The sequence below is a fragment of the Physella acuta genome, unplaced genomic scaffold, assembly GCF_028476545.2.
Source record: "Physella acuta isolate Inbredline_101_S28 unplaced genomic scaffold, ASM2847654v3 ptg000465l, whole genome shotgun sequence".
Lineage (NCBI taxonomy): Eukaryota > Metazoa > Mollusca > Gastropoda > Physidae > Physella > Physella acuta.
Window position 1 is genome coordinate 281,745 of NW_026731984.1, and position 19,079 is coordinate 300,823.

Sequence of the window (19,079 nt, forward strand, 5' to 3'; positions counted from 1 at the left end):
TAAAGTACTACTTCCAGTCAACGGAAATGACTCAAAATTTAATAGAAGGTAGAGAATTAGATCTTTTACTTATTACGTATGAAATTTCATTTATCTATCTGAAATAGTACTCAAGTTATAGGCTTTTGAAAAATTCAAAGTAGGAAAAGTACCACTTCCGGTTATCGGAAATCGCTCAAAAGTTGATACGGATCTACGATTTTGATTAAATACTTATATATGAAATTTCATCAACCTAGCTGTAACGGTACTCAAGTTATCGTGTTTACACACGGACACACAGACACACAGACACACAGACACACAGACACACACACACACAGACATACGGACAAGATTGCAAAATTATGTTTTTCCGTATCAGTGAGGTGTAAAACGTCGAGATTTGTAAAAATCTCGATTTTTTTTTTTGCTCGATTACAATACTTTCTCTATACTACGTATATACGAGAAAGTAAAAAAACAAAAAAAAACCCAAAAAACAAAAACAACAAAAATATTTTTTTTATAGCGTATGTTCATTCGGTCAAATATTTGCACAACTTGGATTCGAGCCTGGTACTTTGAGATTACTTTCTGCACAGGAATATATCTGTGTTAGGTTTCAGAGAGTAATATTATCACGAGACTGAAAACGAGGCTAATCTCGCCTAACGAAATGATAACGAGGCTAGCCGTCTTATCTTATCGTGTGCACGTGTCTGGTGCGTGTTGTGGTAGTGAAGTGGTCAGTTTGGTGATGCTGTATTGACCAGTGTGGTGGCGTTTATCTTTGGCGGGGTTGTTAGTTTAGTGGATGTGTGTGTACTTGGGTACCCGTTTGGTGGTTGAGGTATGCAGACAAAGTCACGTGAGAGGTCAGCCGATCTTTGATTGGTTAGCTAAGACGTGGCCGTGAGATGTAAGCGGGCACGTGTGCGTGTGTGTGTGTGTGTGGGGGGGGGGGGGGGGTGGATGAGGTAGAAAAACCCCAGGGGAACATTTTCAGGAAACAGTTTTAGGAAATAGATGTGACTAAAATACAAGAGTACAAACAAACACATTTCAACAGCTGATGTTAAGCAGTGATCTTACTTGGACACAGTGGCGTAGGCATGGGGGGGGGGGGGTTAGGGGGGGTCATAACCCCCCCATAGACCCCTCGGTATATATATAAAAGTATGAGGGGGGTGCAAATCGAAAGTTTGTCCCCGGGTAAAAATTGGAACCCCTCCCCCCCCCCCCCCCTTGAGACGATCCTGGCTACGCCACTGCTTGGACATAAGATGTTGAGTGTACATGTGGTGTTGATGGAGTGGAAGAATCTCAGGGTTTAATACTAGTTCCATTCGTGGCGTCACTAGGGAGCGTGAAAATTAGTATAGCGCCTGGGGATGGCACCCCACTTGTAAAAAAAGAAAAGTGTAAAACAGCGTAACTATCATACTACATTTCTCATTAGTAACTAATATAATTCGCATGTTGTAATTAATAAAAACTGTAATTACACGTGATCCTCAGCCGTTACCTTAAAAAGCTTTGTATCATTTTCTAAGATGCCCCATCACCCCCCCCCCCCCCCCCACACACACACCCTTGTAATAACATATCAACCATGTACATGGTGGCGGTCACGGTACTAGTCAGGTGAGCTGGTGTTCACATTTAATGTTTACAAACACACTAGGATGACGTTTCTAAAGGCGGGTCTGGTTGGTGAATATTTTAGATTTCTTTTTATTTTTTATTTATTTTTAATTTAATTATATATTTTATTTTGCCGAGTGGCCTTTTTTAAAATGGCTTTTTCTAAATACCCATTTTGGCGTCATTTGATTTTCGAATGGCCTTTTACAGTTGCCTTATTACTTGAAGTTATGGGGAGGCGCGGTCAAATGTTAGAGCGTTTGGTTGCTAGCCATAAGGTTTCGAGTTCGGACTTGTGACTGTAGGACGTCCCTGAATCCACCATGCTCGGATGGGAACCTGACTTACGTTGGGGAACGTAAGGGCGGGGTATAGTGCTGACCACACCATCCCTTCATATGCCCAAGTTAAGAAACATATAAACTCTACTCTATCTGCTCCATTTATCACTAGTTATAAAGAATCTTTACTTTATTACCTGAAGCTATACACTACGTTAAAGCTGGAGTTATGCTTAGAATGTGTACATCAATGTTTACCTTTTATCATGCCCACTGTTATACCTGTATCTATGAACACAATTGACTGTTTGTTGTAGCCTTGTATGCTCACTCTATTTATTCATGTATTGTAAGTTACGTTCAGTAATTTGCTACGTGGATCTTCTTTTTTCTTCTTCTTCGTTCTTAATTGAGATTGTGGTGGAGGATTAAGACAACAAGTCCAACTTCGTGAACAAACCGGACTGTGGTCTCCAGTTTGGCAGGTGCCCCATATAATTTTTACGTGGATAAATAAGGCAAAAATTAATCAAACTCTGAATGAAACAATTGAACCACTATCGAAAACTTCACAATCAGTCTATCAGTGCGTTATGGCATGTGGTGATGTAATCAGTCAATCACAAGGACAAGTTCGATAGTGTTTGACGTCATATACAGGGTCGTATCAGATATCGATGATATCGATTGGGTTCAAAGTATTGACTGACTCAAACAGTAATTAATAACTCGAGTAAAACACTGATTAGAAGATAAGAGATTATAATTATAACTTTTTAGTTAATTAAAAAAGTAAATGGTGTTTACGTCAAATATTTACTAACGAGCCGGCCCGCGGCATAACATACGCCGCTATTGAGTTGTTGTTTTTTCTACTTTTCAGTAATTCATAGTTTGTGAATTCGATAGTACCAACGCTGCCACTGAAAATATTTCTTTAAAACACTATAAGTAGCTCGTTAAGGACCATAACCCGCCCCTCCCCCCCCCCCCCCCTACGTTTAAAATCGTTTTAAACTAAATTATCTGCCCCTAATAGCCGTCACAAAACCCGGCTCTGCTTGTAAACATTTAGAGTGAACACAGCTCACTAAGACCATGTAGGGGTGGGGAGGTAGGGAGCGCGTTTACAGCTTGCTTTCTAGCGTCTCCCAGAAGAGAATTATATATATAGATATTTAAGACTATGTAACTTAATAAAGGGAAGAAACTACTCACGCAGAGTGATCTTATTAGGGAATATTATGTTTTATTGATGTACTGAGCTCATTTAAATCCCCATCAATGGGGATCAGTTCCGAGAAATTTAGGTTTAAAGTTAGGTCAAGGCCATGACCTTGTATTATGTGGCCAGCTGATATTTGATTGGTCCGGTCAGGTAAGGTCACAAACGTTAGTGACGGGGTGATATGTAAATAAAGTGTAGGTCAGCTGGTCTGATCCATCTGATTTTCATCGTGTTTTATTGAATGGCTCTTCTTAATGACCTTTTCAAAAAGACTTTGACATTTATAAAATGTTATTTGGGTGCTTATGTGTATGGACTTTAGAGTTACCTTAATAAAAAAAAAAGAATTTGTGAATTGATCATATTATGTTACTAATGAAAAAAAAAACCCAACATATTTGTTATTTTCCTGGATAGGTTATTTGTCCAATAAAGAATAACATTTTTAAACGTTTTTAAAATGCAATTATATTCTCTGTATTAATTCTATTTTATATTGGGGAAGGGGCATGTGATAGGGCTGCCACCGCTCCCCTGAAGGTCTGCTCTTGTTTTGGAATCTAAGAAAAATGACTTACATCTCGATCGCAAGAGAGCTTGACATATATCATCTATCTATAACCCTTATGTTCTGTTTTAAAATTAGTGTTTACAGTTAAAAATATTTAAAAGAATATTTAATATATTTAAAACAATGTTTCGAGTTAACAGATTTTCAAAAAGTTCTCTGATTTAATATACTCAAGTGCTACAACCTCCTCCTCACCCACCCTCACCTACCAACCTTTAACAGCTGGCTGTGGGGAAATGAAAAGCTCACGATAGATTTACCTCCCTTTCTCCGACCTTGTTTACAACGAAAGAAAAGGATCGATGGGCGTGTATATTTTTAGTAACAACCAAGGGAAAGAACTCTAATCAGACGAAAATGTAAACATTGAGCAGAAAATTAAGGCTCACGTTGTGCTGCGGAGGGAAAGTAGGCCACGATTTTGGAAATAAACAGCATCTTGAGGATAATCACGTGACACGTGTCAAGGTCAGACCATAACCTGAGACAACGACAGCCTTACTTTCTTCAGTACGATATTTATCGTGCTTGTGCATGTGTGTGTATATCAGGGGTCTCCAAACTTTTCAGCCCGAGGGCCGCATTAACTGTCAAATTTCAGTTCGGGGGCCAGTTTCTTCCAGGCATGTTGTGATTTGTCTGAGCAAAGTTCCTCAGCCATCACCAACAAAGTTTTTTCCGTGGACAAAAAGATCTCCGCGGGCCGGATGAGAGGACCTCGCGGGCCGCATCCGGCCCGCGGGCCGTAGTTTGGAGACCCCTGTCTTAAAGCAATAACAAAGCTGATTTTAATAGTGAAAACTAATTCCTGACTAATTCGAGTTTAATCGTTAACGTATACAGAGAGTGATTCTGTGATATTTCGAATTCTTAATTATAACAATCATACAATGTAGTTTGCTATTTAAAACAAAATAGTTGTTAAAGTTGGAACCGAAGCGTAAATGGTGATGGATTGGATACCAATTGCGCAAACCAACAAACACAATCATCAGAGGGGTTAGATTGGAACGTAAGGGGGGAATATCTAGGCCTAAGGAAACTATAAAAATATCAGTTGTCAGAAAAGCCAAGGCAGCCTGATTATCGTGGACGGAACTTGAAGGAATCGCCAAATTGTGTTCGATGGAGAGGTGTGGTATGCTCTACACCAGGGGTCTCCAAACTTTTCAGCCCGAGGGCCGCATTAACTATTACATATCAGTTCGGGGGCCAGAATTTCTTTAAGGCATCTCTTCAGGGTCGTGGCGCCCCCCCACCCCCCCCCCACCCCGGAATAACGTCTACCACCCCTCCACCTATGAAATATAATTTATATAAAAATATATATATATACAAATATCAAGTGTCCACCCCCCCACCCCCACTCGAGGTCCACGTTTGCTCTCAAATTGTTCTTCGCGTATTTCATTTTTGAAAATGTTTGTTCACACACGTATGATGTTCGAAAATTTGAAAGATACTTTGATGCAAAAGTTTAATAGTTTTTAACCCATCCGCCCTTCTTTGAACGTGTCTCTAAGGAAGTCATGTTCTTGCAATTCAATGACTTCCAGCTGCAGTTCATCTTTGCAACTGGCCACATTTGCTTCAAATGGGTTTTGAAACAGTCTCACTTCTTCTGCCTTTGAATCCAAGTCAGAAAACCGCTACTGAAACTGCAGCTGGAGGTCTTTAATGATCTCGTATGTAAATGACGTGGGGAACTAAGTGGTTGCTTCAGCCGTAAAGACCTTGCACTGTTGAAAGTGTGTAAAGTTGTTAGCCTGTACTTGTTCCAAAAACAAGACAAGTTTGTATCTGAAGGCCTTTAGGTGGGTGTATAGATCAGAAACTAGATTTCACTCTCTCTTGCCGTTTTAGGTTCAAAAAATTTAAATGACTAGTTATGTCTGCAGCAGAGGCTAATTTCTATACCCACTCTTCATCAGACAATAATGGCTGTGACTTGCCTTTACTATCAGGAAGGACCTATTTCTTATCTTATATACTCTGCTGATAATTTTCTCGCAAAATTAGCAATCTTACTGATGTGAAATATGGTAAATCTTGCGATTTTGTGTTTGTTTCTCAACTGTCTATATCCTCTTCGGTAAACGTGTCATACATTATATGTAGGGAAGCCATCTCTGTTGTTATGTTCATGTCTTCGTCCACATTTCTAATGAACACAAACAGTTGAGAGGTGGAACAGCTGCCCAACGACTCATCCATTGCAATTGAAAAATTGCGAAACTGGCTTGCATTTTTCGCTATTTGAATCACAATGTTTTCACCAATGTCTGCAACACGGCGAGTAATTGTATTTGCACACAAAGCTACATTTTCAAATAGTTTTGAATTTTTTGTGCAAAGCTCCTCAGCCACCTCCAACAAACATTTATTCAGTGGACAAAAAGATCGTCGCGGGCCGGATAAAATGACCTCGCGGGCCGCATCCGGCCCGCGGGCCGTAGTTTGGAGACCCCTGGTGTATATGAATGTGTGTGTGTGTGTGTGTGAGTGATAGAGAGTGAAAATTGGAGATAGGGGGGGGGGGGGGGTAGGGAGAGGGTGGAGCGTCTAGAAAGTAGGTAAATTGTATGACACAAGCTATAATAGTATGATTGTATGTGTGTGTGTGTGTGTTAACGTGTGTGTGTGTTTGTGTTAACGTGTGTGTAAAGACGGAAAAGAGAAAGAGAGGAGCTACTCGAAAATATGTAAGATATGTGACTGTGTATATGTAAAATATGTGACACAGTATATGTAAGCTGTGTGACGCAGTATATGTAAGATATGTTACACAGTATATGTAAGCTTACATATACTGTGTCACACAGCTTACATATACTGTGTAACTTATCTTACACATACTCAGTCACACAGCTTACATATACTGTCACACAGCTTACACAGGGGCGGAACTACAGTGCCGCCAGACCCCGCAATGCGGGGGGGGGGGGGCCCACGCCATTTAGGGGCCCACGGCTGACCATAAAAAAAATTGTTATAGTTAAAAAAAAATTCTTGCATTTTTGACTTAATGTTTGTTTTGTAAACAAGATTACCGTAGCTGCGGTTGGATTATCTTTATTCTATATACACCACCCCACGTTCATTTTTCCTTCGTTTTTAAACCACTGTGAAAGCCGAGTCCTCTTTCTCCTACAATCAAACTTCTCAAAGATAAGCAAACGTTTAAACAACTTCCATGACTTATTTCCCTTTTTTAAATAATCAAATAGTGATACTCATAAGCCTCTTTTTAATCGATTTGTACTAAACAAATTAAAAAGCAATTACTTCTCTTTGTTATTATTTGTTTATAAATTACTTACTAAAGAATGACACTGTATAAAAAGAAAATGTATTTAAAATTAATAAAACAAATACAAAAAAACATAAAAAATAAACATGACACGAGACACCATTATTTACAGAAAGCTTTCATGTTTTATATTCTTTTGACCGATATGTTGATAAAGGACTTACGACAGACATAATAAATAACTGCTTTTCACAAAACAGACTAATGCACTTACACACATGACATGATGTTGTAATTTGTTTTAATTAACAAAAACCCACGTATTTCTCAAAACACGAACAGGCCAGCAATAAGTATCCTATGTTCGTATTTTGTGTTTGAGTATATATATATATATATATATATATATATATATATATATATATATATATATATATATATATATATATATATATATATATATATATATATATACATATATAGGCCTATATATTTGTATGGATGGGGGGACCTAAAAAATTTTTTTGCGGGGTGGCCCCTTTTTTCTAGTTCCGCCACTGAGCTTACATATACTGTGTAACATATCTTACATATACTCAGGCACACAGCTTACATATACTGTGTGTGACACAGTATATGTAAGCTGTGTGACAGTATATGTAAGCTGTGTGACTGAGTATATGTAAGCTGTGTGACTGAGTATATGTAAGCTGTGTGACTGAGTATATGTAAGCTGTGTGACACAGTATATGTAAGCTGTGTGACACAGTATATGTAAGCTGTTTGACACAGTATATGTAAGCTGTGTGACTGAGTATATGTGAGATATGTGACAGTATATGTAAGATATGTGACATAGTATATGTAAGATATGTGACAGAGTATATGCAAGCTGCGAGACGTATACTAAAAAAAAAATTAAGACTGCTGGCATGAGTTAGTATGATGTACGTACATATTTCACCGACGGTTCAATGTGCAGAAATGTGCGTGTTTATTGGATAATGTGCAGACAAGTGTTTCCAATGGTAACACGTAAACACACATGCCAATAAAATCTGAAAAGTACAAACTCCATTTCCTTTTTTAGCTTATTGAGTCAAACACATACATTTAGAGTCCTCTGTTCGAACATAACATACATGCCAAACGGAGTATATGCGTGTTTTTTTTTAATTTGCCATGCCTCACCATGACTGTGGACGTCTGTCTGACGTTTCTTTTTATTTCAATCTCTCTACCATATGGAGATAAGCCAGAACCTAATCCATACCATAACCCTAAGTGTAGCTAAGTTAAACCAACCCTTTCATCGATCAGTATAAATTGTTTTGAGTTATCGAATGTTGATACTAACGTGCGTCATAGTTTTTGATGTTTTGAAACCAATTTCTTTTTTTTTCAGTTCAAGGGAAATAACTTCGTTATATACAGAGTATTTAAATAAAAACGGTTGTTTCCCTTTATTTGTAAATCTGACATTCTGAGCTGGCTGATCTTTTCCCATATGTGACCAGAAAGATGCGCAACGAAAAAAGAAAAAAAATATTCCCAGTGTCAAACTACGTAGGATGTTTTTTTCCCATACAGAATAACGGATATACCTTATCAATTTATTAAATTAAGATTACGCACTATTATATAATTTTAAAAGTATAATTTATGTTTGGTCACTGTTTATAAATATTTTTTTGCTATTAATACGGGATTCATTTAAATTTTTTCCTTCGGGATAAAGACATGCATCAACTACGATACGAGTAGTACAAAAATTAGCTTCAAATACACATTTAGGTATCATGGGAGGCAATCCTAATCGGAGGTTCAAATAGTAATTTCATTTTTACTTCCCTTCTTCCGCTAAAATGTGGTGGCAAAAAAAAATTTAGTTAATTAAAACTAAATGAATTAAAAAAAAAATGACTTACGTTGATACCAGCTTAGTCCTAGTATTTTAATTAATTAATACACATTCACATAAAAAAAATAAATCACAAAACTTGTTACTCCTCATAAACGTGAGATTTTGCTCCCACCTCCCTTAAAGACAATATAATGAACGAAAATAAGACACGGTCAATCGCCCTTACATTAAATCAATCAGGGATTCGAACAGAAACATACAGCGGTTTTGTAGCGGTTTTTAATATATATTATATCTGATGCTTCTCTTAAAAATGTGATTGGACTAATAGATTTACGCCATTTATCAATTAATTATTAGAATAGCTTTTTCTCACACAAGCTATTAAAGCCTTGATATCAATTATTTGCAAAAAAATCCAAATGATGCTTTCAGTCATCGAATAAGACAATACGTTGACCGTAACATCGGACAATTGACCCGGACAATAGTTGACCGTAACATCGATGGCAAAGAGCTCACAACCGATGAAGTCTTTTGCTCGAAACCTCATGTAGACCTACTCACCAAATGAGTTGCCTCACACAACGTAAAAATATTATACGACAGCATTTTTTTTTACGAACTTTGATACAGTTGATGAAAAAATACAAATTTCAATATTGAACACGATCGGGAAAATGGGAAGGTATTGTCGAATGGTAGAGCATACGACTGCTAACTCGAAAGTCTTATAATCCGGCTTCAAGTCCGTAGAAACTACCCAAGTCCACCCAGCTCTGATGGGTACCTGACTTACGTTGGGAAAAATAATGCCAGCTGGCCATCAGAGGCGTAACGACCCTTCCCGGGGACAAACTTTCAATTTGGCGCCCCCCCCCCTCGGGAACAACCTTTCAATTTTCAATTTGCCCCCCTCCACAAACTTTCCATTTGTACCCCCCTCCTCAAACTTTCAATTTGCACCCTCCCCTCAAACTTTCCATTTGCAACCCCCCCCCCCCCCATATATTTTTTATATTTATAATGCAAAACTGCAGCTAAAATGAGATTTTAATTTGTTTTTCCAACCCATTTTGGCGCCCCCTAAGGTTGGCGCCCGGGAACATATGTACCCCCCGCCCCCCAAGCTACGCCTCTGCTGGCCATAGTGTTGACTACACTATCCCTTCATATGCCGGGGTTATAGAAACAGGTGAACTCTACTTCACTTGCCCCATAGACCGTCAAGTTGGTTTTAGGGTAATTGAACCTACGATTATAAACAAAAGCACCAGGCCTTACATATGCAACAACAACGTTACAAACTTACAGCAAACTCCCAATACTTGCAGCAATACTTGCAGCAATACTTGCAGCAATACTTGCAGCAATACTTGCAGCAATACTTGCAGCAATACTTGCAGCAATACTTGCACCAATACTTGCACCAATACTTGCACCAATACTCGCATCAATACTTGCAGCAATACTTGCAGCAATACTTGCAGCAATACTTGCAGCAATACTTGCAGCAATACTTGCACCAATACTTGCACCAATACTTGCACCAATACTTGCACCAATACTTGCACCAATACTTGCAGCAATACTTGCAGCAATACTTGCACCAATATTGCACCAATACTTGCAGCAATACTTGCAGCAATACTTGCAGCAATACTTGCACCAATACTTGCACCAATACTTGCAGCAATACTTGCAGCAATACTTGCAGCAATACTTGCAGCAATACTTGCAGCAATACTTGCAGCAATACTTGCAGCAATACTTGCAGCAATACTTGCAGCAATACTTGCACCAATACTTGCACCAATACTTGCACCAATACTTGCACCAATACTTGCACCAATACTTGCACCAATACTTGCACCAATACTTGCACCAATACTTGCACCAATACTTGCATCAATACTTGCACTTTTACGTACACCAATACTTGCAGCAATACTTGCAGCAATACTTGCAGCAATACTTGCAGCAATACTTGCACCAATACTTGCACCAATACTTGCACCAATACTTGCACCAATACTTGCACCAATACTTGCAGCAATACTTGCACCAATACTTGCACCAATACTTGCACCAACACTTGCACCGATACTTGCACCAATACTTGCACCAATACTCGTTCAGACGTTGCAGTGTTGGTTTTCCTACGCGCGGGAAACATAAGATCGCATGTCGTCATTATTGGCTTGTATGACGTCGTTGCAGAAGATATATGACGTAAATGTCTGGGGAAACAAAAATCGATGAATGTTGTGTGGGTGGGGGGGGGGGGGGGTCAGACTTGCCAATCCAAATATCAGATAACGTAGAGTTTGTTTTATGTCAATGACCTCAGTAATAGGGGCGTCATCACTATGACACTACCGCCTTGACTTTTCCCCGACTCTAGCCAGGTACCCGTTATAACTGGGTGAACTCAGGGTCAAAGTGAGGACTCAAACTCCAGATCTAGACACTTACGGGTCTACCATTACGCCACCCACTGATAAGACCATTAGGTAAACCACCCACCCTCCTCACTAAATGGACATTCAAACAATTTTTTTTTCAAAATTTTTTTTCGAGAAAAAAAAACCAGTTAGTGGGTTGGGGATGGAGACTGAACATGGATAAGTTAACATTGTACAGGACACCTTGGCTGACTGTTATCTACTTGTTGCCAGAACCTTGTGTCCTTGTGGAAATTATAACAATGTGATATCTGTTATAGTTGTAAGAAAACTGTAGGGTCCCACTATAGAATTTAGGACCCGACTGCATGATTTGGGACCCACTACATGATTCGGGCCCCCACTACAGGAGTTGGGTCTCAATATATGATTTGGAGTCCCACTACTTGATTTGGGGCCCACTGCATGATTTTGGGACCCCACTACAATATTTGGGTCCCAATATATGATTTGGAGTCCCACTACTTGATTTGGGGCCCACTGCATGATATGGGCCCCACTACATAATTTGGGCCCCACTACATTATTTGGGCCCCACTACATTATTTGGGCCCCACTACATGATATGTGACCCCACTATATGATTTCGGGCCCCACTACACAAGTGAGGTTTCCACTATACGACTCACGACTCCACTATACGATTCACAACTCCACTATATGCCCGTATACACCCCACAACTGTCCACATTTTAGCGAATACGTCTCTGTATTCACTAGTAACAACACAGCAGTCAAATATAATGTAAATATTGTCCCAAACGAACGACTGCTAACCCGAAAGTCTCGAGTTCGGATCTCGGTCTTGAGACAGTAGAACGTCCTGAGTCCACCCAGCTCTTATGGGTACCTAACTCAGGTAAGTCAAACTATAGCTGCTGCACCACACTATTCCCCTGTATATCGAGATCATTGAAACAGATAAACTCTACTTCATCTGTCCCATGTACCCGCACGGGGAAAAGATAATTATCTCAAACAGACACAACAAAATAATTTAATAAAACATTTAATTATTTCCCTTTGAATGATCTTTTATAAAACTTTTAATTATTTCCCTTTAAATGATCTTTTATAAAACATTTAATTATTTCCCGTTGAATGATCTTTTATAAAACATTTAATTATTTCCCGTTGAATGATCTTTTATAAAACTTTTAATTATTTCCCTTTGAATGATCTTTTATAAAACATTTAATTATTTCCCGTTGAATGATCTTTTATAAAAAATTTAATTATTTCCCCTTGAATGATCTTTTACAAAACATTTAATTATTTCCCGTTGAATGATCTTTTATAAAACATTTAATTATTTCTCTTAGAATGATCTTTTATAAAACATTTAATTATTTCCCTTTGAATTTTTTTATAAAACATTTAATTATTTCCCGTTGAATGATCTTTTATAAAACATTTAATTATTTCCCTTTGAATGATCTTTTATATAACATTTAATTATTTCCCTTTGAATGATCTCGACACACCATTTTTATTTCTTTTGTCCAAGTATGCTTGTAAACTGCGCCAACTGCAGCATACCCCACCCCCGTCTGCCTCTCTCTCCACCCCCACCCCCACTTCCTCACCCCAGGCACCAAGACTGTCGCCCCACTCCAATTCTTTTTTTTCCCCTCCAAATACTCCAATCGTGTCTGTTTATAGACTTTTCTTCACCGAGTTACAGCCCCTTGCAGTCCCACTCAGTGGCGCTCGTGTGGTTCAGGTCACCCGTGACGTCATCGCGTGGCAGTGTGCCATAATTAATCGATCACCATAGAGAGAGAGGGGGGGGGTTAAACAAAAATAAATGGTGGCGTGGAGGGAAGGAGGGGAGGGGTGGGAGGGTGGTGGTCATTTCAAGTCTGGCGACATTGGGAAGTACAGGGGTGTTGTCAGTGTGTTAGGACATTGTATAGGACATTGGTCAGTAAGGTGGTGTGTTAGGACATTGTATAGGACATTCGTCATTATGAGACTGTGTTCGGATACAAGGTATCAAATCCTGAAAGGTTCATTGTAGGACAATAGATAGCTAGAAGCGACATTCTATTGAATGCTAATATAAGCTAAAAGGTATACAACTATAGCATAACATAGCACAATTATAACTTACCCCACACACATCACACAATTATAACTTACCCCACACACATCACACACATCACAAAATTATAACTTAATCCACACACATCACACACATCACACAATTTTAACACCCCACTTCACATGATTGTATCACACCCCATACTCTCCAATCACGCAATTAAAACCCATCCCACTTTTCCCAATCACATGATTGTAGAACACAACACTCCCCAATCACTACACAACACGCCCCAATCACTACACAACACGCCCCAATCACTTCACAACACGCCCCAATCATAACACCCCCAATCACTACACAACACTCCCCAATCACTACACAACACTCCCCAATCACTACATAACACTCCCCAATCACTACACAACACGCCCCAATCATAACACCCCCAATCACTACACAACACTCCCCAATCATAACACCCCCAATCACCCCCAATCACCACAAAACACTCCCCAATCACTACACAACACTCCCCAATCACTACACAACACTCCCAAATCACTACACAACACGCCCCAATCACTACACAACACGCCCCAATCATAACACCCCCAATCACTACAAAACACTCCCCAATCATAACACCCCCAATCACCACAAAACACTCCCCAATCACTACACAACACTCCCCAATCACTACACAACACTCCCAAATCACTACACAACACTCCCCAATCACTACACAACACTCCCCAATTACTACACAACACTCCCCAATCACTACACAACACTCCCCAATCACTACACAACACTACCTAATCATTCAACCACCACCAACTCTCTGTCCATGAGTTTCAAGAATTTAATGGTGTCACTCTTAATTGGGGGGGGGGGGGGGGGGGGTTGAGATTTAAAATTATTCTATCACATATGACGGTGAGAACGGTAAAAAGGTAAAATTCGTAAAAAAAAAGGGAAGACCTTAGGTACAACTGTCTGTCATTGGGTTGATCAAGCATTTAGTTTCTAACATGATTTGTTGTCGATCAAATTTTTGTTTTACATTATTGACTTTATCAAATGGCATTATTGCCATTATTCCATGACAATTAGTACCAGAGCAAAATTAGAATTTTATCTGAGTTAAAAGTATTAGAAAACCAGCAAGTAAGTAGCGAAAAGTTGTGTGTTATATATATATATATATATATATATATATATATATATATATATATATATATATATATATATATATATATATATATATATATATATATATATATATACATATATATTTATATATATATATATATATATATATATATATATATATATATATATATATATATATATATATATATATATATATATATATATATATATATATATATAAATTGATATGAGATTATTGGCCTATAATGTGGAAACCCGTACCCAAGAACGACGGGCAGACTGCTAGTATTAAACAAAGCTGTTTCCTAGTAATGGCCCCCTCCTCCATCCCACCCCGCCCCTTCCTCAGGCAGGTTGATAATTCGGTCAAGCGCCATTATTGATAAGAGATTTTCGAAATGGAGCAGACACAGAAACCCCTATCTCTCCCCCACCCCACTGCTGTGGTAGAACCCGTATGTCGCTTAGCCTCGTTCTCGCCCAAAAAGCTACTCTTTTTATGAGCTACCATTTAACATGTTTGTTATTGAATATTGAATAATTGAAGTAGTTAAAAATTTATTGACGCATAAATTGCGATGTATTAATTGGCTTTTAGAAAAAAAATAGACTATGTAATGATGAAAGAATATATCAATCTGATGAAATCTGTGGCGTAAGCAAGACGGGTGTTACGGGGCTAGAGCCCCCCCCCTCCCGCCATAGACACCCAAAACAAACATTTTTTTCATGAATCTCTCCAGCGAGGGGAGGGCACTGCCCCTCAGGAGAACCCCCCCCCCCCTCTTCCTTCTCGCACTCCCCGGTCAAAATAGAAAATTTTAAAAAATTTAATAGAAAACAAAATATAAATTAACCATTGTACCTTTCCTCCCGGAAATTTAAAGTGCCCCCACCCCTCCCTGCTCGAAGAAAAATGTCAGAAAAAAATCCTAACTAACAAGGTTTCAGAATAGAGGAAAGCGAAAGTTTTTTTTTCCCCTTTATAGTGCGAATGAACTACATGTTATAATTTTTAACGCACTATATCTAAAATACGGTTAGGGTTCAGTTTCGGGTTAAGTTTCACTTTAATGTTACAAAACAAATAATAATGATATTTATCAGAGTTTAAGATTAAGAATTTAAAGTCTTAGCTTATTTGGTCATACACGCCTACATGTTATATAGGAGTTTTTGTTTTTACTTTAGAGTTTTTGTTCATTGTAGAGAAAATAGACAAATGTAGTTACTTACTCTAAGCTGTAAACGGTGGTTATTTCTGGGATTTAATGACCGAAGCAGTCACAGCATTAGTCCTAAACCTACTGCACTAACCTAAACCTTAACCGTAACTCTAGGACTGTAATCCTTATCAGATTCTTAAACAGTCATACATGTCTGGCATCATGTCTGGCATCATGTCTGGCATCATGTCTGGCATCATGTCTGGCATCATGTCTGGCATCATGTCTGGCATCATGTCTGGCATCATGTCTGGCATCATGTCTGGTATCATGTCTGGCATCATGTCTGGCATCATGTCTGGCATCATGTCTGGTATCATGTCTGGCATCATGTCTGGCATCATGTCTGGCATCATGTCTGGCATCATGTCTGGCATCATGTCTGGCATCATGTCTGGCATCATGTCTGGCATCATGTCTGGCATCATGTCTGGCATCATGTCTGGCATCATGTCTGGTATCATGTCTGGCATCATGTCTGGCATCATGTCTGGCATCATGTCTGGCATCATGTCTGGCATCATGTCTGGCATCATGTCTAGCATCATGTCTGGCATCATGTCTGGCATCATGTCTGGCATCATGTCTGGCATCATGTCTGGCATCATGTCTGGCATCATGTCTGGCATCATGTCTGGCATCATGTCTGGTATCATGTCTGGCATCATGTCTGGCATCATGTCTGGCATCATGTCTGGCATCATGTCTGGCATCATGTCTGGCATCATGTCTGGTATCATGTCTGGCATCATGTCTGGCATCATGTCTGGCATCATGTCTGGCATCATGTCTGGCATCATGTCTGGCATCATGTCTGGCATCATGTCTGGCATCATGTCTGGCATCATGTCTGGCATCATGTCTGGCATCATGTCTGGCATCATGTCTGGCATCATGTCTGGCATCATGTCTGGCATCATGTCTGGCATCATGTCTGGTATCATGTCTGGCATCATGTCTGGCATCATGTCTGGCATCATGTCTGGCATCATGTCTGGCATCATGTCTGGCATCATGTCTGGCATCATGTCTGGCATCATGTCTGGCATCATGTAACTGTTATGGGCCCGAGCAACATGTCACATTACCTTTTTCGCGCACATTTTTTTAAAAACGAAACACAAAACAAATCACAACAAACCATAACACAACATCCCCAAGTGTATCCCCAACACAAACAGACAGACACACACACACACACACACCAAACACAATCATCTCTGCCTACAAAACACACGACCATTCCTACCTACACACGACCATTTCTACCTATAATACTCACGACCATTTCTTCCCACTACTTACAATACACACGACCATTTCTACCCACAATACACACGACCATTCCTACCTACACACGACCATTTCTACCTATAATACTCACGACCATTTCTTCCCACTACCTACAATACACACGACCATTTCTACCCACTACCTACAATACACACGACCATTTCTACCCACTACCTACAATACACACGACCATTTCTACCTACAATGCACACGACCATTTCTACCTACAATACACGCGACCATTTCTACCCACTACCTACAATACACATGACCATTTCTACCTACTGCCTACTATAAAAAGACCATTTCTACCTACACACGACCATTTCTACCCACTGCCTACAATACACACGACCATTTCTACCTACTGCCTACAATACACACGACCATTTCTACCTACAATACACACGACCATTTCTACCCACTACCTACAATACACACGACCATTTCTACCCACTGCCTACAATACACACGACCATTTCTACCTACAATACACACGACCATTTCTACCCACTACCTACAATACACACGACCATTTCTACCTACAATACACACGACCATTTCTACCCACTACCTACAATACACACGACCATTTCTACCCACTACCTACAATACACACGACCATTTCTACCAACAATACACACGACCATTTCTACCCACTACCAACAATACACACGACCATTTCTACCCACTGCCTACAATACACACGACCATTTCTACCTACAATACACACGACCATTTCTACCCACTACCTACAATACACACGACCATTTCTACCTACAATACACACGACCATTTCTACCCACTACCTACAATACACACGACCATTTCTACCCACTGCCTACAATACACACGACCATTTCTACCTACAATACACACGACCATTTCTACCCACTACCTACAATACACACGACCATTTCTACCCACTACCTACAATACACACGACCATTTCTACCAACAATACACATGACCATTTCTACCTACAATACACACGACCATTTCTACCCACTGCCTACAATACACACGACCATTTCTACCTACAATACACACGACCATTTCTACCCACTGCCTACAATACACACGACCATTTCTACCCACTACCTACAATACACACGACCATTTCTACCCACTGCCTACAATACACACGACCATTTCTACCCACTACCTACAATACACATGACCATTTCTACCCACTGTCTACAATACACACGATCATTTCTACCTACAATACACACGACCATTTCTACCCACTACCTACAATACACACGACCATTTCTACCTACAATACACACGACCATTTCTACCCACTACCTACAATACACACGACCATTTCTACCCACTGTCTACAATACACACGACCATTTCTACCTACAATACACACGACCATTTCTACCTACAATACACACGACCATTTCTACCCACTACCTACAATACACATGACCATTTCTACCCACTGTCTACAATACACACGATCATTTCTACCTACAATACACACGACCATTTCTACCTACAATACACACGACCATTTCTACCTACAATACACACGACCATTTCTACCTACAATACACACAACCATTTCTACCTACAATACACACGACCATTTCTACCCACTGCCTACAATACACACGACCATTTCTACCTACAATACACACGACCATTTCTACCCACTGCCTACAATACACACGACCATTTCTACCTACAATACACACGACCATTTCTACCTACAATACACACGACCATTTCTACCTACAATACACACGACCATTTCTACCCACTACCTACAATACACACGACCATTTCTACCTACAATACACACGACCATTTCTACCTACAATATACTCGACCATTTCTACCCACTGCCTACAATACACACGACCATTTCTAGCCACTGCCTACAATACACACGACCATTTCTAGCCACTGCCTACAATACACACGACCATTTCTACCCACTACCTACAATACACACGACCATTTCTACCCACTACCTACAATACACACGACCATTTCTACCCACTACCATTTCTACCCACTGCCTACAATACACACGACCAT

General features: G+C 39.5%; 2 protein-coding genes across 2 annotated transcripts; both read right to left on the bottom strand.

The window, feature by feature from the left end:
• Positions 1–5,776: 5,776 nt before the first annotated feature.
• Positions 5,777–11,306, bottom strand: LOC131943708 (uncharacterized). Its single transcript, XM_059303921.1, has 4 exons — positions 11,296–11,306; positions 10,417–10,938; positions 10,133–10,327; positions 5,777–5,867 (listed from the first exon to the last, which is right to left on the bottom strand). The coding sequence occupies exons 1-4, from the start codon at positions 11,304–11,306 to the stop codon at positions 5,777–5,779; spliced, it is 819 nt and encodes a 272-aa protein (XP_059159904.1).
• A 4,553-nt stretch (positions 11,307–15,859) lies between these two features.
• Positions 15,860–16,780, bottom strand: LOC131943709 (spore coat assembly protein ExsA-like). Its single transcript, XM_059303922.1, has one exon. The coding sequence runs from the start codon at positions 16,778–16,780 to the stop codon at positions 15,860–15,862; it is 921 nt and encodes a 306-aa protein (XP_059159905.1).
• Between the last annotated feature and the right edge of the window lie 2,299 nt (positions 16,781–19,079).

Coding starts and splice junctions, on each gene's coding strand:
- LOC131943708 (XM_059303921.1), bottom strand. Junction 10,328..10,416: donor ATATTGGTGCAAGTATTGCT/GCAAGTATTGCT, acceptor TATTGCTGCAAG/TATTGCTGCAAGTATTGCTG. Junction 5,868..10,132: donor GCAAGTATTGGGAGTTTGCT/GTAAGTTTGTAA, acceptor TGTGTTCATTAG/AAATGTGGACGAAGACATGA.
- LOC131943709 (XM_059303922.1), bottom strand. CDS start 16,780: ATGCCAGACATGATGCCAGACATGATGCCAGACATGATGCCAGACATG.